This window comes from Mytilus galloprovincialis, chromosome 4, assembly GCF_965363235.1.
Source record: "Mytilus galloprovincialis chromosome 4, xbMytGall1.hap1.1, whole genome shotgun sequence".
In the NCBI taxonomy this organism is placed as follows: Eukaryota; Metazoa; Mollusca; class Bivalvia; order Mytilida; family Mytilidae; genus Mytilus; species Mytilus galloprovincialis.
The window spans coordinates 90,262,252-90,286,809 of NC_134841.1; the positions used below are offsets into that span (position 1 = coordinate 90,262,252).

A 24,558-nucleotide genomic window follows, 5' to 3' on the forward strand; every position below is an offset into this window, starting at 1 on the left:
AATGAGTTGTGCTTATCTTAATGCACATTCATATATACCAAAAATCACTGACCTAGAAATGACGACTTCATGACAAATTTTAACAATTCTAACAATTTCATAAGCTCTTGTTCTCATAGGTTATTCTCGGGGGATTTTTTCTGATGCTTGGTCCGTTTCTGTGTGTGTTACATTGTAGTGTTGTGTCGTTGTTCTCCTCTTATATTTAATACGTTTTCCTCAGTTTTAGTTTGTGTCCCCGATTTTGTTTTTTGTCCATGGATTTATGAGTTTGAACAGCGGTATACTACTGTTGCCTTTATCTACTTCAATTTATTTCACAGTTATGAATTCTAGTAATGTTTACAATTATTTTTTTATCGGATTGTTATCGCATAAACAATTATCGTCTTCTCAGTATTTTCCAATTTACAACAAATAAAAATTTTACAATTTAAAACGTTTTTAAACAACTGCCAGACTAAGAAAATAGCAATAACAGCAACAAATAAATGACCAAACAAATACATGTAGTGTTCAGAATTAACATTAGTAATCTGTATAAAACTATGTGAAGTTAAAAAACACCAAACACAAAAAGGTCATACTAGTACATTAGTATTGAAAATCCACTAAAAAAATCAATTTGACCATAGAATCTGCATAAACATTTTCGCGACCACTATACACTGCATCAGTGACACTGTCGTCATTTAAAACCCCGAACCGAAACCACAAACCACCCTTGGACATGGGTTGAATAGTTTCTTGAACCAGTTTGGGTTTGAGAATAACAAACGGCAAACCAGTTTAGGTTCGAAACTAGTTTCAAACTGGTTCTCATTAACAAATGGAAAGTTGAACAAACTAAAACTGGTTTTGCACTAACTTGACAAATACGCCTTAAATAAGATTTATAAAGTTTATGAGATATCTTGAAGTAAGAATAAATAGCAAAACGGCTTGCCATAAATAATAGTGCAAACAATAATATTGATATATTGCAAAGATCTACAAATATAATGCATGAACAATATTTTCAATTTACGAAAATTCCGCGGGGAAAAGTTGTTATCTACCCTTACATTCATTCTTCACTAAAGACAACAAAATGGTAGGTTCCCGTTTTCGAGAGCCTGTTTAGAATCGACATCCATCTACCGATTTAAATGGCTTAAAAACATTTCATTACATTTTTGATGAATTATATGTTTCTCTTAAATTATTTCGTAGCATAAAATATTCGGTCTGTTATTTGATTTGATAAAAAATGCCAATGTTCAATGCATGTATACACATGTATCCCCTATAGAACATTTAGAACATTCCTGAACAATCATGTATTCTCTTTATTTTTACAAGAGATCATATAAATAGCTTTCATGCAAATTAAAGAATAAAAAGTCATAGAATTGCGCTTTTGTTTCGTATTATGATTCTTTGTTTCCATGGATTTTAATAAAAACAAAAATTACATTTGTAATATTATTGTTTTGGTTTACAAGGGTTGCCTTGACGTTTCAAAGCTTGGCCCCTGTTAATGTATACCCTATGGCTATGTCTAATATAAATGCTTGAGATATTGATTATTATTTGTTATGAATGATCGTAACTTAGCAAGTTCATTTAAAAAAACAATTTTGTGCAGTTGGAAACGTTTAAATCGGAGCTAGCATCCCTAAATTGATTGCATCTATTGTGTCAGACTTCTTTTGTAGTTTTGAGGTTATCAAAGGCCTTTATTTTAACGTTTATTCAACCCTTTATTTTAAGAGGGGGCAATACCTTTTTATGTTAACCTGTTATGGCCTTTTTTCAAGGTGTTAACTGTTATCTGAGAACAATTTAAGCTGTTAACTGTTTTCAACCCTGTTTGTAAAGTGTTATCAGTATTTTTGCATATTTTGTTAACTGTTTTTGCGAAAATATAGGTGTTGGTAACATGTTACGGACCCCCTTTTATCCGTGAAATTTATAGAATTTTATATAATCCTGGTTCATTGTCGCCTCTCACTTCTTCTGACCTTTAGTTTAGGTTTGTGTTGATAAATTAATTAATTGCATATAATCTGGTTGGTCATGCTGGTGAAATTTGAATAAAACTTAAAAAGATTAAAGTACAGATGTTCCGTTTTTGGAAAGATTAGAACTTGTTCTAAATCTTTCCTTAAGCACTGGCCTCCCTAACAACACGACAGGTTAGCTACTATTACTGCATGTATTAACACTGAAATATATTTCCCTATAGTTCTCATGTATGTGCACATAATACACGTATAAACTGAAAAATGGATATATTTTTGAAGCAGTTCATTCAAGAATGTATGTTATTAAGGTGTGTTGATGTGCAGGCTTTTTTAAGCATTTTGATTAGGTAATTGAATATTGATACAATACTAGTATGATTGACAACTGTCATTATCACCAAACAATCAGGAACAAGGTGGACCTTAAATTACAATGCCTACCTCCTAAACTGTCAATCAAATTGACCACATTACTTATCAACATCAGCGTTACATAATTGTACAGACCCAATAAACATCTAAATACACAAATATTTGACCTCATAATTGAATACACAAATGTATATATTAGATGTTTGATATATAAGGATGATAGATTTATTTAATGCCTATTACTTTTGATATTCATTACATAAAGTGATTCTGTAAATTATGTCTGAAAGATAAATGATTAATTAAGGAAGAACACAATCTTTAAAAAAAAAAAATGAAATATAAATATGAATATATAAAAGGTTTTCAAGTTAGGCCTATAATTTAATTGATAAATTTCCAATAATCATCTGTAATAAATCAACAATTTAGGTTAGTTCACTTTTTTTTTTTTTATAAGAAATTGGCTTTAAAAAGTTTTAAAATTTTAAAACTTTTATTTATAACAAACCATTTTTTATTAATTTATTCCCCATCAATCATATGTCTATTTTAGTCATTTGAATTTTTATAAGAAGTGAATATATATTTTTGCTATCAAGAAAATTCTGCATTTCAATAAAATAAGTTTTTTAATTTGTTTACGTTCAAAAAGTACATTTTCAATGTCCTGTGCTGAATAAATACTTTATAAATTGATCAAAAGGCACTCTATTCTATTTCCACAGGTGCTATCCAGCACTTTGATTTCTCATTGTTGAAGGCTGTACAGTTGCTTACTAAATATTGCTTACATCCACTTTATTTGAACTTTGGTGGATTGTTATCTCATTGACAATCATACCACATGTCCTTATTTTTATAACATTTTTAAAAGGTAAATTGGTTTCCTTTATTGTTTTGTGAATTAGGCCTAAAATTAAATATTGTTTGTTTCCCCAATCCTGACCAACCCTGCAAAATTGGTGCTACTCATAAAATTTTATTGTCAAAACTAAGTGAAATATTATTTTATTCATTTTGGATTTTCAGGCTTGCCAGATCGTCCGATAATGTCAAGCTTTTTGGAAAAATAAAATTATTTCCCTACCTACCTACCCACACCTGGCTTGGCAGGGTCAGGATTGGGGAAACAAACAATATTTTTATTTAGACCTTATTTTGACGAAATGGTAATAACTATTGTCATAATCAACGGTATTCATATAGATATTAAAAAGAAGATGTGGTATGATTGCCAATGAGACAGCTCTCCACAAGAGACCAAAATGACACAGAAATAAAAAAACTAGGTCACCGGCATACAGCCTTCAACAACGAGCAAAGCCCATAACGCGTTGTCAGCTATGAAAGGCCCTAAAATGACAATTCAAAACAAGTCAATTGAGTAAACTAACAGCCTTATACATATAAAAAAGTGAACGGAAAACAAATGTGTAACACAGCATTTATTTCTTTGTGTTAAAACATGTCGAAAGCTTGAAACAATATAAACATCAACAATAATAATCTTTGAAGCTTTCAAAATCAATCAAATCATGCACTATTCCAAATCTAAAGATCACTGAAATATTAATGATACATATTATTGTTGTTGTAACTACACCAAAGCTACATTTTTTTTTACAACAACAATGATGATTTACAAATAGTATACATAACAATATTACCATTATCATTATTATTAACTTTTAATAATTACTTATCTAATCAGAAAAAAATAATTTCATTTGAAAAATCAAGTGATTTTTATCCATGAAAAGTATATACATATGTATATATGGTATATATACAGTATTTTGATTTTTTCTATGAAAACGTGTAACAATTCAAATTATTCAACCTGTATTTGAATAAGACCTTGGTGCCAAATAAGGGAGACAATAAACTCAATACCAACTTCAGTAATGTTAAAATTAACTCTGGATTAATGTTTGATTTTATTGTATTGCAGCAGCCACAGATAATTCTTCTGAAGGAGGGTACAGACTCCTCACAAGGTGTACCTCAAATTGTTAGTAACATAAATGCTTGTCAGGCCATTGCTGATGCAGTACGTACCACACTTGGTCCACGGGGGATGGACAAACTTATTATCAATGATCAGGGTAAGAAATAATTTAACATGATGAAAGATTGATAAAAAGTAATTTGAATGATATGTAAACATTAAGTATCACAACTGCATTGAATAGTTGAAGTTTTAGAAATGACTGGTACAAAGTCATGTACAACTGAAAGAAGCACAAACCTTTTTTTTTTAAAAAAATAAACGGCTCATAACAGATGCATGTTGACGCTATTTGTTTCCAGCTGGATGATATAAAAACTTGAGATGAAAACAGGAGAAATTTTTATGCTGTTAGAGAAGGTATATGTTCAGGACTTTTATATAGTGTAAAGTGCTGTACAACTTTATGGGCATTATGTTTTTCGATCTGTTGGTCCGTCAGTCTATCCTGCTTCAGGTTAAAGTTTTTAGGCAAGGTAGTTTTTGAAGAAGTTGAAGTCGAACCAACTTGAAACATTGTACACATATTCCCTATGATCATGATGATAATGTCAAATTAGAGTTTTTACCCTAATTTTACGGTCCACTGAACATAATTGATAGTGCGAGTGGGGCATCCGTGCACTACATGTATGGACACATTCATGTTTTGTTATGAATGAGCAATTTATGAAATCTTCAATATTAAAAATGCTCTAAATTAAAGTTTTTGGTTAAGTTGTTTTTTTACAGACAATTGTTTTCTACATTGTGTGTATGTCGTGTAACTGTTAAATATACTATAGTTTGTCATTTTTCATGGTGTTTTTTTTTGGCCACTGCATTGCCAGTGAGGTGGACTTGTAAGTTTTAAAGTCCCTTTGGTATCTTTTACATCTCTTTTAAGTTTAAAAAAAATATACAAACACATTCTGTTAAATTGCAGTTAGACAATACTGAAGTTGTATCTTAATTGTACATGTATTTAGAATTTTTGTCACAATTAATGGAAACAAATTATGTAGAGACTTTATAAATTATACATTTATAGGTAAAGCTACTATATCAAATGATGGAGCTACAATTCTGAAGATATTAGATATTGTCCATCCAGCAGCCAAGACGTTGGTAGACATAGCTAAATCACAGGATGCAGAGGTTAGTGTATATATTTCTCATTGTTGAAGGCTGTACGGTTGCCTATTACATGTACATTCACTTCATTTTAACTTCAGTGGATAGTTTGTCTCTTCTCATTGGCTATCATACGACATCTCTGCATTTATATCATACATGTATGTAGAAAAGCCTTTTAAGGTTAAAATACATATAAGGGTTTACAGGAAATATCTTAAATAATCTCAATCACTTTTTTGCCTATCTAGAATATATGCATTGATAAAGGTTTTTGTTTACACCAGTCGAGACTTAAAATTGAATTTATGCTTTTCTAATTATTAAAAGGTGGGTGGTAAAATATGGTTAAAATATGTTTTTTTCTATCAGGTTGAATCTGAACATTACAAATTTGTAATATCTATTCACGATGCCTCCTTTGAATAATATGAAAATATTTAAGTTTTAAACTCCACAGATCATTCAGCAAAGCCAATATTATCTTTGGTCTTTGTGTCACAACTGTGGTATAGTAATGACAATATCATCGATATCTGTCAGGGTTTTCGAGAGTTGTTGGAGGTGTCTATGACCTCTTACATAGTTTGTAAAACCTACAATTTGTTGTAATGTTCAAATCCAGAGCTTCTGAAGGATTTTCTTTTTCTTCAGTGGATGGTCTTTTTGTTCAGATATTGTTAAATCATTACTAGCTCTGATCCAGTCCAGTCTTTTTTCATCATGAGTATCACAAAATTCATACCTCTCCTGGTAATTTGGTCTAGTAATTGATGTGCTTTACTGGACCAAACCATTTTAAACTGAACATTGCCACATGTCTGACAAACCAAGGGAATGACGACCAATCTATAAAAAAAAGTTTAATACAAGTTTGTCTGCATAAGCATTTAGTTATACCTCATAGAAAGTCTTCCCTGTTTTACATTCATGTCCACTCTAAATAAGAAAAGATGTCAGATTTCATGTGGAAAGAGCCGTACATTTTATGGTATAGAAGTGAAATGATCCGGTTGAAAAAGGTCCAAAAATGAAGATGTGATATTTGTTTTTTATCAGGTTGAATCTGAACATTATAAATTTATAATATCTTTTCTAGAAATCTCCTATGAATAGTAAAAATATTATACTCCGCAGATCATTCAGCAAGGCCAATATTATATTTGGTCTTTGTGTCACAACTGTGGTAAAGTAATGACAATATCATCGATATCTGTCAAGGTTTTCCAGAGTTGTTGGAGGTATCTTTGACCTCTTACATAGTTTGTAAAACCAACAAATTGTTGTTTTACCAGTCTAACATTATAAGTATCACAAAATTCTTAAATCCTCACTTCTTTTGGTGCAGTAATTGATGAGTCTCACTGGACCTAACCATTTAAAGCTCGACATTGCCACATGTCTGACCGACCTTTTGAATGACTGCATTTAGTTAATCTACAATGAAAAACTTCCCTGTTTTACATTAATGTTCACTCTATAAAAGAAAAGGTGTTAATGACGGATGGAAAGGATCAGGCATTTTTTAAAAGGTCAAAAACTAGTATGTCTGAAGATATGACTATACATTTCTTTTTTACCCAGTTTTATCTGAACATAATAAATAAACAATCTCTTTTCATTTTACCTTCTATAGATAATACAAATATTTAAGTTTTATCCTCCACAGATCATTCAGCAAAGCCAGTTGTTTATTTGGTCTTTGTGTCACAACTGTGGTATAGTAATGACAATGTCATCGATATCTGTCAGGGTTTTCGAGAGTTGTTGGAGGTGTTTATGACCTCTTACATAGTTTGTAAAACCTACAATTTGTTGTATTTTTCAAATCTTAAAAAAAAAATGTTGTGTACAATTTCGTCTGCATGTACAGGTGATTATACCACAAAGAAAATATTCCCTGTTTTACATGCATATCAAATGTGTAAACAAAATGTTAAATTTACGTAGGGTTCACATCTGCATATTCACACCAGAAACAGAAAAAAAAATCCAATGCATTAATATGCGTTAGTGGTCTATCAGACAGCAACCACCCATAATTAAACAAGAAATCATATAGGTTGGAAGAAAACAATAATTAAAGGATACAAGGTAACTGAACCTTTAAAAACTCACTTTATATAAAATAGCAATGTACATGTATGTATTTGAACGAATATTTGTTACCATTCTTTATTTGATTATAGGTAGGTGATGGAACCACCTCAGTGACCTTGTTAGCTGGTGAGTTTCTTAAGGAAGCCAAGCCATTTATTGAAGAGGCAGTTCATCCACAGATCATAATCAAAGCTTTTAGAAAGGCAGCAACAGAGGTAAGGATCTTGTAAACACATATGATAAAGTGGTGATCTCAGGTAGATAAAGACAACAATAGTATACTGCTATTCAATAGTCATAAATTCAGGGGTTTCATTATCTTTCATGTTGACTGGTACTTTTCACATTTCTAGATGGTACTTTTCAATTTATTCCATGAATATCTTGTATAAAAATTTCTACATTTAGGCGGTACTTGTCAATAGCATAGGAGGGTAAAAGTAGCGGGTACCGCCTCCTAATGAATGGCCTGTTAAAATTGACACATATGATGAAGTGGTGATTTCAGGTAGATAAAGACAACAATAGTATACTACTATTCAATAGTCATAAATTGACACATATGATGAAGTGGTGATCTCAGGTAGATAAAGGCAACAATAATATACAGCTATTCAATAGTCATAAATTGACACATATGATGAAGTGGTGATCTCAGGTAGATAAAGACAACAATAGTATACTGCTATTCAATAGTCATAAATTGACACATATGATGAAGTGGTGATCTCAGGTAGATAAAGACAACAATAGTATACTGCTATTCAATAGTCATAAATTGACACATATGATGAAGTGGTGATCTCAGGTAGATAAAGACAACAATAATATACAGCTATTCAACAGTCATAAATTGACACATATGATGAAGTGGTGATCTCAGGTAGATAAAGACAACAATAGTATACTGCTATTCAATAGTCATAAATTGACACATATGATGAAGTGGTGATCTCAGGTAGATAAAGACAACAATAGTATACTGCTATTCAATAGTCATAAATTGACACATATGATGAAGTGGTGATCTCAGGTAGATAAAGACAACAATAGTATACTGCTATTCAATAGTCATAAATTGACACATATGATGAAGTGGTGATCTCAGGTAGATAAAGACAACAATAGTATACTGCTATTCAATAGTCATAAATTGACACATATGATGAAGTGGTGATCTCGGATAGATAAAGGCAACAATAGTATACTGCTATTCAATAGTCATAAATTGACACATGATGAAGTGGTGATCTCAGGTAGATAAAGGCAACAATAGTATACTGCTATTCAATAGTCATAAATTGACACATATGATGAAGTGGTGATCTCAGGTAGATAAAGACAACAATAGTATACTGCTATTCAATAGTCATAAATTGACACATATGATGAAGTGGTGATCTCAGGTAGATAAAGGCAACAATAGTATACAGCTATTCAATAGCCATAAATCGATTGAAGGAAAACAAATTTGAGTCAAAAACCAAAACCGAGGGAAACACATCAACAACCTGTGGTAAATAACAGAAAACCAGAAACACTGAACTGCTACAAAAAAAAAAAACGGCCAATATACATAGAAACAGACTATTTGTTTAACACTGCAGCAGTGCCATATTCCTGACTTGGGTACTGGACAACATCAAGGAGACAGCAATCTTATGACAAAAATAACCAAGACACTTAGAGCGAAGGCAACATGCATTCTTTAATTGTAGACCGGTCTAGCACAATATGCCACAATTGAAGTCATCCTTATGCTACAAAAGTTTGAATAAAGTAGAAGATCTACCATTAGCGCTGTTTTCTCACCAAAAAAAAACCCAAAACACATTAAAATAAGATACTTTTTGTATGTAACAAAAATGCATTAAATATACCTCTCAATATGGTGAACATCAATTATTTAAGGGTAGTAGTTTCAGTCCTGTAGGTAGAATATATTTTATTTTCAGTCTAAATAAGACAGTTTCCAAGCAAGGAAACCTCTTTACTTATCTCAGTGATTTTTAGATTAAGAGGAACAAGATTGAAAATAATTTGCAAACCTTTAAAAAAAAAAAAACTTGAACAAGACTTGAAATTTGGTAACAAAAATGAACTTGGAAGCACTTTTATAATTTAAATTTGTATTGCTTAAAAAAATGAAAAAAATAATTCCCTTTTACTAGTAGTTAAAACATATTTTTTCTCTCTTTCAGGCTGTAAAGAAAATTAAAGAAATATCTGTGAGGATCAACAAAAGTGATCCAAAGTAAGTCATTCAACAAACATTATTAAACAAGTAACTTTAAAATGATACGTTAAATGATATGTAGCCTCCCTTATTCTTGTGTTACAAATAACTTTGTATTTGGCTGAATTTAAAATGTTATGTGAAGGAATTTGCTAAAATACCCAGTAAGAATTAAGTTGTGTAAAAATCATATTACAACTATATCAGTTCTCATATATGATTTCAATAGTTATTTCTTGTAAAGGCTAGTCTATTTCCTCAAAAGACCAAAAGAACAAGATTAATATTAAGGTTGGAATTTCTTTGCTCTGCTTTTTGAAGAAAAAAAACTATAGATAGGGCTTTGATACTGAATACTATTAAAAGCCTATCATTTTGCTAATTAATGCACTAAATAATCGACTGATGTTCTTAAAATTACATTTTTTTGGTTTAATCCTCCACAGATCATTCAGCAAAGCCAGTTGTATATTTGGTCTTTGTGTCACAACTGTGGTAAAGTAATGACAATGTCATCGATATCTGTCAGGGTTTTCGAGAGTTGTTGGAGGTGTTTATGACCTCTTACATAGTTTGTAAAACCTACAGTTGATTGTATTGTTCAAATCTAAAGGTTCTGAAGTTTTTATTTTACCCAAGTGATGTTTTTTTTATGCCACACCTACGATAGTAGAGGGGCATTATGTTTTCTGGTCTGTGGCTCCGTTCGTGCGTGCGTTCAGGTTATAGTTTTTAGTAAAGGTAGTTTTTTAATTTTAAAGCCAAATTAGACTTTTGACCCCAATTTCACGGTCTACTGAACATAGAAAATGAAAGGGGGAGTTTCAGGTTAAAGTTTTTGGTCAAGGTAGTTTTTGATTAAATTGAATTCCAATCAACTTGAAACTTAGTACATATGTTCCCTACAGTATAATCTTTCTAATTTTAATGCCAAATTAGATTATTACCCGATTTTTACTGTCCATGGAACATGGAAAAGGATAGTGCAAGTGAGGCATCCGTGTACTTTGGACACATTCTTGCTTGTCCAGTAATTAATAATGTGTTCCTGGTCTAGTGTCTTAGCAGTCTTTTACATTATGAGTATGACAAAATTCTTAACTCTATACACTGGTAGTTTGGTCCAGTATTTGATATTTCCTGAGGTGAGGTGTTAATAACAGATGGACAGGGTCATGGATATTAGAGGAAAGAAGTGATTTGATCCAGTTGATAAGGGTAAAAAATAAGTGTCAGAATATGGATTAATAAATATCTTTACCAGTTTGAATCTGAATATTACATATTTATAATATCTTTTCTCATAACTTCTATAAATAATACAAATATTTGAGTTTTATACCCCACAGATCATTCAGCAAGGCCAATTATATATCTGAACATTATAAATTTATAATATCTTTTCTAGAAATCTCCTATGAATAGTAAAAATATTATACTCCGCAGATCATTCAGCAAGGCCAATATTATATTTGGTCTTTGTGTCACAACTGTGGTAAAGTAATGACAATATCATCGATATCCGTCAAGGTTTTCCAGAGTTGTTGGAGGTATCTTTGACCTCTTACATAGTTTGTAAAACCAACAAATTGTTGTTTTACCAGTCTAACATTATAAGTATCACAAAATTCTTAAATCCTCACTTCTTTTGGTGCAGTAATTGATGAGTCTCACTGGACCTAACCATTTAAAGCTCGACATTGCCACATGTCTGACCGACCTTTTGAATGACTGCATTTAGTTAATCTACAATGAAAAACTTCCCTGTTTTACATTAATGTTCACTCTATAAAAGAAAAGGTGTTAATGACGGATGGAAAGGATCAGGCATTTTTTAAAAGGTCAAAAACTAGTATGTCTGAAGATATGACTATACATTTCTTTTTTACCCAGTTTTATCTGAACATAATAAATAAACAATCTCTTTTCATTTTACCTTCTATAGATAATACAAATATTTAAGTTTTATCCTCCACAGATCATTCAGCAAAGCCAGTTGTTTATTTGGTCTTTGTGTCACAACTGTGGTATAGTAATGACAATGTCATCGATATCTGTCAGGGTTTTCGAGAGTTGTTGGAGGTGTCTATGACCTCTTATATAGTTTGTAAAACCTACAATTGATAATAATATCATTGGTTATATACCTCGATAAAAAAATCTGTTAACTATATCGATGTCCACTCTATAAACTTCTATCATTTTGCTAATTCATGTACTTAAAAAAATCAACTGACCTACTTGGAGCAAGACCATTTATGGAACTACTTTTTGTAGGGTGGGGGGGTGTTCACTTTATAGTCTTGAGTCAAAACAATTCTGGTGGAAAGAAAAAAAATCAACAAATATTCGAACGCCAGACTTATATATAATTTAAGAGGTACCAGTAATCACTTATCGTAATACTCAGTTTGTTTCATGTACATATCTAGAAATACATTAAATGTTATGTTTTACAGGGAAATGAGACAGTTATTAGAGAAATGTGCTGCTACTTCATTGAGTTCTAAACTGGTTGCTCATCAGAAAGATTTCTTCACAAAAATGGTTGTTGATGCTGTCATGTTATTGGATGAGTTACTTCCCCTTAACATGATTGGTGTGAAGAAAGTTACTGGTGGAGGTCTTGAGGTAAAGAAAATGTGAATAAAAAAAAAACAAGAAAAAATATCCCAAGCAGTGGTAGTTGATGTACAGACATTGTAGTTGTAATTACAGAATTCAATGTTTTCCAAAAATTATTAAATTTCTAGCCAGTCAAGGTGTTAATAACCCTTGTCAACATTAAATCTCTGCAAAATTAAAACTTTTTATCAGTTATATTTTCAACATTTTTTGCATTTTTATGTGCCAATGAAACTTAATTTTGTTATGCCATAAAATGAAAATACAATTTAGTTGATGTGTTAATTTTCTTCAATTTTGTCAAGTTGATAAAAAAATGTTCTTGTGCTTAATGGTTAAGGCATTTATAACAAGGCTCATCATTGTAGCATTCCAATCTCTTTTACAGGATTCTGTATTGATAGCAGGAGTAGCATTTAAGAAAACCTTCAGTTATGCTGGATTTGAAATGCAGCCAAAGAAATACACCAAACTGAAAATAGCACTGCTAAATATAGAATTAGAACTGAAAGCTGAGAGAGATAATGCAGAAGTTAGAGTTGATTCTGTAGAGGTTTGTGACATTTAATCCTAATTACTGAAAACTAGGGAGATCTTATGTTGATATACAAATAAATTAAGGTACCAATCCTGGTACAAATTATTTTATATTTCAAGACAACTGTTTTTAAGATGTTTTACAAATGTGGATGAATTATGTTAAAAGAAATATCACTTCTTTTCGTTGAAAATTTCTAATGATGAACTAATAAGCTGTAAAATTGTTGTTTTTATTAATACCTTGTGCATTCTATTGAAAAAACGTTTATCTTTATATTTGTTCGTTCCCAACTACTGAATACAGGTCGATCGTGCAATTAATTTAATATTTCCATTTTGATAACATGTATTTTGTACCCGTCATAAACAAGAATTTATTATTTTGTTGTTATATTTTCAAGTCATGAAATGTATATATATGACAGACATACAAGTCCACATGAAGCTTTGTTCAGTTTAATCCACAGATTAGTCAGCAAGGCCACACTATTTCAATGGTGGTCTTCGTGTTACGTCAGTGGTACAATAATGTCCGTGTCCAGCGGTCAAGACTGGTCGTTTTGATCAATCATGGTCATCACTGGTATCTGGCAGGGTTTTCTGAGAGTTTTGGGGATAAATGTATAATTTTTAACTTAGTTGTAAAACCTACATGACTTAACATAAGTTGTAAAACATGCGTTATATTCAAAAGTTGTAAGATTTAATGATATTCAGAATCGGCTATATTTTTTTATGCCCCATTTATGGGCATTATGTTTTCTGGTCTGTGCGTCCGTCTAGCTTCAGGTTAAAGTTTTTGGTCGAGGTAGTGTTTTTATGAAGTTGAAGTTCAATCAACTTGAAACTTAGTAAACATATTCCCAATGATATGATCTTTCTAATTTTAATGCCAAATTAGAGATTTTATTCCATTTTCACAGTCCACTGAACATAGAAAATTATAGTGTGGATGGGGCATCTGTGTACTTGGGACACATTCTTGTTTAAAAGTTATTTTTTAGTTTAACTTTCTTAGTGTGGATGTATAAAAATTTAGAAGTAACCACAGTAGTAGGGTTGTAGATCTTATCAGTAACTTGAAAGTGTTCTGACTAAGTTCATGATTTTACTTCCATTATTACGATTATGTGTGTTGCTCCTGAGTTATTACCGTCTACAATATATGTAGAAACAGCTAAGTTTAAGTTTCTGTTTATGCTCAAGTCAAATCTATAAACTTCACAACTAAATACTGACTGTTAACACTTTCACTACTGAATTTATTTTTTTCGCGGGATTCCCTGGCCGAAATTTATTTGCACGAGCCGTTTGCCTGACCAGGATTAATTTGATATGTGCTTCAGCAAAAACGACCTCGTAGTTTTGGTCATTGAAAACTCGGGAACCGTAGCGAGTTGTGCGGTCAAATTTTGATAAAATGTAGATAAATATCATAGGTTGAGCGTCCGTAACCTTTTCATAGAGTGAGAAGCAGTTTACCTTAAAAACGTGTGTCGAAAACGTAGATTGATTGAGTCGGAAGATAATTTTTGTCATTGCCTACCGTATATCACTTTCACTTCCATTCGGCAACATTTCTTAAGCACACGTGTGTTTCAAAATTCTATTTCTATGAGCTACTGAATTATTTTCTTTCAAAACCTGTTTTCGTTTTCTTGGCAATAATACCTGTAAATCGAGACTGTCGTTCACGTAGATTTTGGCCGCCATTTGTTTACGGTTTCGAAAGAAGAAAGATAACTCGGGCTCGACAATGGACAATAACTCTTCGAGACGAGTTGTATAATACCCCCAGCATTGATGTGCGATTACTGAACTAATTAAAAATAATTGTTAACTGCAATAATAATCGATGGGACTTCATTACTTTATGACTTAACCCCAGTAATGCCTTAATTCTTCCACATGTGATTGAGATAAAGCTTTCCAATAAATAAAAGTAAATGAACCCAAAAAGTGATTTTTTTTAAAGTTCTAAATCCATGAAATTTCCAATAAATTTGATTTGGGTCATGGGGGTTGTATAATATAAAAAAATATTTAAGCATTAATAAATGTACTACAAATAAGCAAATATTCAGCTGTATCTCAAGATAAAGAGCCTAGTGAATTTTTGTTTTTTTTTGAAAATTGTTGAAATTAAATTTGAACTATGTAGTCAAAATTTAGGATGTATAAGATAACATAAAATTGACAAATACATCAACTGATGTTTGTTAAAGCAGCACAAATAAATACCAAAAGCTGGCAATTAATATTTTATAAATTTATTTTCATCATAGTTAAATTTATTAATCACATGCAGTAGAGGTAAAGAAGATAATATATGCAGACAACTACTGGGTACTGTTTTATTTAAACTCGTGATATGTACACACAGATGCAAGTCGTTGAAAAAAATTGCCAAAAAGGGATTAAAATACGTCACGTACATGTTTTACTGCAAAATGCAGTTTTAAAATTCATTGATGGAAAGTTACAACAGGGAGCTGCATGATATAGTTTGTAATAACATTTGGAAGCTATGAAATTTGTTTTAGTTTATAATGCTGCATACTCATTGAATAGGAGGATTCATATCATAAATTTTGATTTTAAAATTTAGTGAGGACAATGGAAACTATTTTTTTTTATTTCTGTTTATATTGTTGGGTTATTTAATGGAATGGTTTGTCAAAAAGTGAATAAAAATTACTTGAGTGAGGTTGTTATACTATAACCATTGTTACCAGTCTATTAATTAATCTTTTACATCCAGCAGCAAGTGTTACTTACATATAAGCCTATATATTAATGTTGTATGAAGATACCTGCTTATGTGTACTAGTCCCATAAACAGTGTTAATTTAAGAAGCTGACTTACAAGGTGACAGCTACAAGACCTTAATGTGGTCCCATTATCCCATTTCCAATTTGATCAGTTTTTCCTCTTGCTCCTTACTACTACATGTATATGACTTGGCATCTGAGAGAAGAAGCAATTTATATACCATTTGAAGTCCCTTTTTGAACACAAAAAAAGATGTTTCCTAGTGTTAAAAATGGTTGCTTATATTGGCATTACAAATTGTAATAAACTTTAGGCACTGCCGCACTGGTCATTCATCTTTTGTGTTAGTGTGCAACATTAGGGGGAGTTCTTCTTCATAATTTCCAAAACAAAAAAATTAACCCCTATATTGTTTTCAGAAACATACAGGAACAGTATTATTTTACAATAATAAATGATGCCATCTCAAGATTAATCAGAAGTAACAGACAACACCTTATGTTATTTCACTTTGGGGAAAAAAATCACTTCCCTTCAGCAAAAAAAATTTTTTTTTCCTTCTTTCCAATTCTCAAAAAAATAATTTTCCCTTCCCTTCTAAAACAAATATTATTTTTTTCACTTCCCTTCTTTGACAATGTTTTTTTTTTTTAATGAGAAAGAAAACAATTTGTTACATAAAAATAATCATCTTGGCATCTTTCAGGATTTTTTTACTCTCTGTCAACATTATTTGTTTTCAAAACAACTTTTAAAATTTTTGTATGCTGAACAAGACTTTTAAAAACCTCCGTCACAAGACGAGATACATCATGGAAAATAATTTACACTCGATTAAAATATGAATAAGATTGCAGAATATTGTCTCATCTTTCGAAACCACTTTTATGTAAAATAATAAATCTATGAGATGTAACAACACGTGTTTTTATGAACCGCACTATTTATAGACTCAGCTGTCAATTTTGTCAATATCAGGTTCTATTTTAAATGAAAGTGGACTTTCGTTTTGTCGACCTACATACTGCAGTACAGCCTTTCAATGAAAAGAAATAAAACCCGTAGCACTACAGACTCCTGAGAGTGTCTAAAACGATGATAAAAGACTCTGACTCAATCGGTAATGAAAGGTTGACTGTCAAACGGCAACGAGAAATAATTATTTACAGTCGTGCACCTGATGGCGACAATCAAAGTCTCGATTTCAGGTTGTTTTACAAATATCCTTCTCACAACTCCAAAATATACGTACAATCACTACTTTTGTTCAAGTTAAACGACTTTCATGACCGCAGGTTAAGTTTTCTCAATGTTTCAACTCGAAATGAACTCCTGACCACGATTGTTTATGATTCCGCCATTTTGTTTTTCACGAGGTTTTTTTTCTCAACAATCTTTGAAAAAACATATTTTAACAGTGTTTTTACACCCGATACTAAAATATGGAATGCATTTGGTGTTTATCATAACATCCATGGAGCAACGGGGCCAAGAAACATGTTTAAACGTTATTTTTACTGTTTGCACTGTGACCGTCTAAAAATAGAAATCTATGTATCCTTAAGGATACATTCGGCATCTACACGGTGGTGCCAAAAGGATACATTCGGCATGCGCGCGGGTGTGCCAAAAGGATACATTCGGCATGAAAGGGTTAAATATAGGTTCATTTTGTGCTATATGTTATTTCAACATTTAACAAATAATTGGACAGATTATCTATGATAGGGTTTATGACATACTTTCCGAGGACCTAATCTTCAAGTTTCTTCCTCGACATTCATCAATTATTTAAATGACAGTCATACAAGTCAACATGAAGCTTTGTTCAGTTGAATCCACAGATTAGTCAGCAAGGCCACACTATTTCAATGGTGGTCTTCGTGTTACGTCTGTGGTACAATAATGTCAGTGTCCAGCGGTCAAGATTGGTCGTTTTGGTCAGTCATGGTCATCACTGGTATCTGACAGGGTTTTCTGAGAGTTGTTGGGAATGATTGTATATTTCCGACTTAGTTGTAAAACCTACATGACCTCATTCATTATCTTAGATAACTTATCAGATTTACTCAAACAGTCTTATTTTTATTCTATGTAAAGAGGGGTCTGTGATTGGATATTATTACTGGCTGATGAACCAGCAACTTGGTCAATGATAGGGAAGTGACCTGTAACAACTTTAAAGAACTTAGCCTAGGTTTTTGACAAAGTTGCTTTCCTGAAGTTGATGGTTAACATGGTTACTCCAGATTAGGCCTTTTAATGGTACCGTTTCTGTTTTTCTGAATATATCAAATAGAATGAAATAAGTAAAAATAAGCTAAAGGATGTTTGAAGAACAGCCTTGTTCATCTTCATCAAATTATGAATTATATTTTTGATGGACAAATAAGACTATATGAGGCTTTATTCAACTTAATCCACAGATTAGTCAGCAAGGCCACACTATTTCAATGTTGGTCTTCGTGTTACGTCTGTGGTACAATAATGTCAGTGTCCAGCGGTCAAGATTGGTCGTTTTGATCAGTCATGGTCATCACTGGTATCTGACAGGGTTTTCTGAGAGTTGTTGGGAATGATTGTATATTTCCGACTTAGTTGTAAAACCTACATGACCTCATTCATTATCTTAGATAACTTATCAGATTTACTCAAACAGTCTTATTTTTATTCTATGTAAAGAGGGGTCTGTGATTGGATATTATTACTGGCTGATGAACCAGCAACTTGGTCAATGATAGGGAAGTGACCTGTAACAACTTTAAAGAACTTAGCCTAGGTTTTTGACAAAGTTGCTTTCCTGAAGTTGATGGTTAACATGGTTACTCCAGATTAGGCCTTTTAATGGTACCGTTTCTGTTTTTCTGAATATATCAAATAGAATGAAATAAGTAAAAATAAGCTAAAGGGTGTTTGAAGAACAGCCTTGTTCATCTTCATCAAATTATGAATTATATTTTTGATGGACAAATAAGACTATATGAGGCTTTATTCAACTTAATCCACAGATTAGTCAGCAAGGCCACACTATTTCAATGTTGGTCTTCGTGTTACGTCTGTGGTACAATAATGTCAGTGTCCAGCGATCAAGACTGGTCGTTTTGATCAATCATGGTCATCACTGGTATCTGACAGGGTTTTCTGAGAGTTGTTGGGAATATTTTGTAATTTCTGACTTAGTTGTAAAACCTACATGACTTATTTATCCTTTTTGTTTCAAAGAATTGTTGAAATGAATTTAAAAAACAGAAAAAAATAAACAATGACGGTGAGCTAATCATGTTTTTAGTGAATTCACAGTCTTCCAGACTATGAAGAGGCAGGGTTTTTTGAGAGTTGTTGGGAATTGATGAGTATTTCTTACTTGTAAAATCTACAGAACCTCATACATGGCCATAGATAACTTATCAGATTTAGTGAGATTTTAATAAAAAAAAAAAAAAGAGATTGTGATTACATTTAAATTGACTGATTTACACAAAAATTGTACCAGGTTAGATTTTTAGTCAGACAGCATTACTGTTCTAGATAAGAAAACAAAATCATGTTTGTACATTAACTCTTTATAATTAATTACAGGAATACCAGTCCATAGTAGATGCTGAATGGAAGATATTATATGATAAACTTGATATCTTACACAAGAGTGGAGCTAAAGTTATTTTGTCTAAGTTACCTATTGGAGATGTTGCCACACAGTATTTTGCAGACAGGTATGTAAGATGTTTAAAATGAAACATGCAGTGTAAGGTATCTGGTCTACAATACAGGGATATCACTTTAAAGTATTTAATGATAGTATAACATGATATTACATATATGAGGAGATCTTTCCACAGATTAGTCAGCAAGGCCAAACTTTTTAATGTTGGTCTTCGTGTTACGTCTGTGGTACATTAATGTCAGTGTCCAGCGGTCAAGACTGGTCGTTTTGGTCAGTCATGGTCATCACTGGTAACTGGCAGGGTTTTCTGAGAGTTGTTGGAAATATTTTGTAATTTCTGACTTAGTTGTAAAACCTACATAACTTATTATCTTTCTTGTTTCAAAGAATTGTTGAAATGAATTTAAAAACAGAAAATAAATAGACAATGACAGTGAGCTAATCATGTTTTTAGTGAATTCACAATCTTCAAGACTATGAAGTCTGTAGTGGAAAGTAATTCAGATTAAAAGCATTTTAGCAATTTCAATTTGCAAAATATGATTTCGTATTGCATGCTGTATGATAAAACCGTAATTGAATATTCAAATTGTATTTCAACCATGTTTTGTACATTCAAACATTTTACCAAAAGAACTAGCAATTGAGATTTTAATTTTTAATTTTAGGTTTTAGTCTTGGCTATTGTAAAATTTAGTGGCATGTTGAGATTTAAAAAAATCAATAAGGCATCTGGTTAGTACTTTTAAATGAATAATTATATATAATCAATGCATATAATGCTTTGACATTGAATATTACAGAGATATGTTTTGTGCTGGGCGAGTAGTAGAAGAAGATCTGAAGAGAACAATGAAAGCTTGTGGTGGATCTATACAAACAACCGTTCAGAATCTGTCACCAGATGTGTTAGGTTCCTGTGAGACATTTGAAGAAATCCAAATTGGAGGGGAAAGGTAACTTTACTTATATATATTTGTAGTAGTCTATAGAAAAATTAGAAAAATTATATTTTACAGTCGTATTATAATCTGGCTTTTAAAAGAATCCAATATTTGCATAATGTAAAACATAATAAAGTTTATCCAGTAATTGAATTTCATCCATTCTGATTAAATTACAGATCATGTGTCCAGTCTTTATTTATATATTTGGCAATTCAACTTATGTCATGTATGTGTTAATTGAATTATTGAAAGAAAAACTACAAAATAAATGATTTTTTCCATTGATAATTTTTTTTTTAAATCTTTCATAATAAATTGCTGAAAATAATATGAAAGGTAGAATTATTATGTTTATAATATTTGATATTATGCTGAATTGTCATTTTCACGATTCTTTCAGATATAATTTATTTACGGGTTGTCCCCAGGCTAGAACATGTACAATCATTCTACGTGGAGGTGCAGAACAGTTTATAGAGGAAACCGAGAGATCATTACACGATGCTATAATGATTGTAAGAAGAACCATGAAGAATGATGCTGTTGTTGCAGGTGAGAAAGCATATAATATATTTGGACTGGTATTTTCCCATAGTCGTGTACAGTAAATAAATACTGAAACAGTTGGTCTAAAAAAAATCTACTAGACCACTTAGATAATGCATTTTATTAATACATCAAGAAATTGTCTTTATGATAAAATATGTGTGGTATGTCAAAGATAGCAACTGAAAGACACAAACAACCTTTTTGTTAGTGTCTAAGCTTAAATACAGCATATTCTATTTTTCTCCAAAGAGCTGTTTAACTAGATGTACATATAAACTTGTATAGAATTAGAAACGAACATGAAACCACTTAATAGTATACCTTGCTTATGCAAGTATACAATACATGTTGGTGGTTATTTGTTTCACACCGTTCAATTTTATTTGTAGGTGGTGGAGCAATAGAAATGGAATTAAGTAAACATTTGAGAAACTTGTCAAGAACTATTGCTGGTAAAGAACAGTTATTGATGGGGGCCATGGCTAAAGCTTTAGAGATCATTCCACGACAGTTATGTGAAAATGCTGGCTTTGATGCTACAAATATACTTAACAAATTACGTCAGAGGCATGCTCAAGGTAAGAGTACACTTAGAAATGTTTAGTCTTACTTTCTCTTTTATATTTAACAGTACACTATTGTCTAAATCTTTGATAAAAGTTATAATGCAAGTTCCTATAGTTAAAGGCTCATGTATAATATTTTCAATGCAATAACGGTATTTTTCTTTTAAGTCGATCTTTTTTTGTAGTGATGCATAAAGTCACTATCTATGAAAAAAAATATACATTTATGTGAATGTGGTATTTGTAAGCCTTATAGAATGTATGATTTAGAATCATTCTGTTGCAGTATGATGGTTGAGTTCATCTTTTGATTATTGTTTGCTTAGTCTCCAGCGGAAAGTCTGAATTTAAGACACTGATAATCAAAAAGCTGCATTTTAATCGATCATTCTTACAAATAAACAAAATTATGTATCATTAGCAAGAACAACAACAAACAAAACACTCAATCCTTTGTTCTTTTCTCTTTTCTGAATTAGTAGTAAAAATGAAGATTTTTAAAACTTATATTTCAGGTGGTATCTGGTATGGTGTAGATGTACTTAATGAAGATATTGCAGACAATTTTGAGAATTGTGTATGGGAACCAGCAGTAGTTAAAATCAATGCCATCACAGCTGCTGCAGAAGCAAGCTGTCTTATTCTTTCTGTTGATGAAACTGTTAAAAATCCAAAAGCCCAACAAGACGGACCTCCAGGTGGTGGAATGGGACGAGGTCGAGGACGACCCATGTGATCTAGATTTATACTTTATTTATTTGTACATTTATGTGTCTCTGAACAAATTACCCTCCATGAAGATTATCTATTTGTCGCTGCATTTGTGCTTTGTATTTTCGTATCATAATGATTGTACTAGAAATTATGTGAATACAATTTTTATACAACAGTTGTGTTATATTTGTTTCCATCTGCATATATCACTTGTATACAAAAGACACAGGATTTCAACAGCAAATTACTGGTATCTATGATGAGTTTATGTACACTAACCACAAATTCATTCAAGAAATCAAACAAAGACAAAACTCAAATCAAATGTGTGATATTTATGGCTAGGATTTAACTATTGTAAATTCAGAAATTATTGGGATGCTTTTATTAATGAAAAAAAATATGCCTATATAATGTTTCCCAGTAAAATAAAATTGTACTCATAATTTCAGTAGTTATATTCCTTTAACAGATGACACATTAATTTCTGAATTTACAGTACCTTTTATCTGTCCAAAACATTTTAATTACCCACAAAAATAAATTCTACATACAAGATGGCACTTATCTGAGCATGGATGTGCTCTTTTCTATTGGTAAAATAATTTAAAAGCAGTAGCATTTGGTTAATTATAGTTTCTTTGAAATAGAAAAAAAATAATTTGTTTTGTATTCTGAAAAAAAAAAATTTGTTTGTTACCCCTCAGCTGCCACTATATGTAATGCTAAAATTGAAAAAAAAAAAAGTTTGTACAGAAAAAAAAAAACATAGCCCCCCCCCCAGAAAATCAAATGGTTGCTGCCTTACTAGATGATGTTGTTAAATGATCTATGATGTCTAACATGTTAATAATTTTAAGCTGATGTTTGATCATTTTCTTTGTAAAACCAGACTTTAAAATTGTTTTTGTCCACAGCATATTATGTAGCATTTAGGAGTTGGAGCATACATAAGACTGGTCAACTCCAAGGCAGATCAATGTTTCCATTTATGGTGACATCTTCATGTAGACTATTTCCTTGAGAACTAGCACAGTAAAAAAAATGTCTAAACATGTTGATCCTTTACAAAGCCCGGTTCATATTCATATCGCGTTAACAAGTTCTTGTCCTGATATGTAATACAGGGCCTCGTTGGCCAAGTAGTCTTAGTAGTCCTACTACTATAATCACTAGCCAGTCAACAGTTGACTCCAATCTTAATTGACTAGGATTGTAAGTTTTCCTACCGAAGGTTGTTAGTTTTTTCTGGTCACTTCCGACTTCCTCCACCAATAAAAACTAGACGCCATGAAATAGCTTTAAAATGACATTAAAACACCCAACAATCAATCGATGATTTGTAATATTATCATTTAAGTATATATCTGTCTCTTTCTCCACTTGGTCAAAGCAGCATCTCCTCATATTGGCAGATTTTATCTGACCTCAGCCTCATTTTCATTATTAAATATTCAAAAAAGTTTTCATAGCAAGGTCTTTTCTAGGATACTATTAGCAATTGGTGAACTATATTATTTGTTGTGTGGATTGATTGTGATGTGTACATGTCTGTCTTACAGGGTTCATTTGACTTTGTCCTTTTTCTCATGGTTCAGTTTCGTAGAAAGAAAAATAAGATCAGGAGCATCTGTCCATGACGATCAATACATGAACAGCTTAAAGCAAAGAAACTGCTTTTCATGGTGTTTTTCATCTTTAAGAGTCATAATAAGGCCTTCAACATAGAGCGAAAAAACTTGAGTATGCATCATGTTTCATTAGATACTAAGCTAAGGGTCCGATATATTTGGATTATGGAGTTATTGTAAGGTGAACGTGTATTTAGCAGGGTTTGTCCGACTTTTGACATCATTTTCATGGTTCGTTGGTTCATGTAAATGTTTTCATGGTCGGGTTTGTTTTATTATACCCCCGCTTTAAAAAAGGGGGGGTATACTGTTTTACCTCTGTCAGTCCGTCCGTCCCATGAAACTTTCGTCACATTTTTCTCAGGAACTACACATCCACCCTTTCTGTAATTTGGTATCAACATTTATATATGTCAGCCATACCGTGTGATGCGTTTTCAGATTCATCACTTGACAACTTCCTGTTTACCGAACACTTGTCTGATTTTACACATGATGGCCAAGTTGAAAATTTTCGTCACATTTTTCTCAGGAACTACAATCCAAGGATTTCTGAAATTTGGTTTCAGGATTTATATAAGTCAGCTATACCGTGTGATGCGTTTTCAGATTCATCACTCGACAACTTCCTGTTTACCGAACACTTGTATGATTTTACACATGATAACCAAGTTGAAAATTTTCGTCACATTTTTCTCAGGAACTACAATA

At 31.8% G+C, this 24,558-nt stretch overlaps 1 protein-coding gene across 3 annotated transcripts; it reads left to right on the forward strand.

The window, feature by feature from the left end:
- The first annotated feature begins 1,069 nt into the window (after positions 1-1,069).
- On the forward strand, positions 1,070-22,389 carry LOC143073352 (T-complex protein 1 subunit eta-like). 3 transcript variants are annotated; one of them, XM_076248820.1, is made up of 12 exons: positions 1,070-1,093; positions 4,333-4,486; positions 5,420-5,526; positions 7,692-7,817; positions 9,804-9,856; positions 12,298-12,469; positions 12,852-13,016; positions 19,356-19,489; positions 20,244-20,396; positions 20,788-20,939; positions 21,326-21,514; positions 22,018-22,389. In XM_076248820.1, exons 1-12 carry the CDS (start codon positions 1,091-1,093, stop codon positions 22,236-22,238), a joined length of 1,629 nt encoding a protein of 542 aa, XP_076104935.1. In that variant the 5' UTR covers positions 1,070-1,090; the 3' UTR covers positions 22,239-22,389. The 3 variants fall into 3 exon arrangements, with proteins under 3 accessions (XP_076104935.1, XP_076104933.1, XP_076104934.1); XM_076248818.1 differs by lacking the exon at positions 1,070-1,093 and adding an exon at positions 1,134-1,151; XM_076248819.1 differs by lacking the exon at positions 1,070-1,093 and adding an exon at positions 3,533-3,550.
- The last annotated feature ends 2,169 nt before the right edge of the window (positions 22,390-24,558 follow it).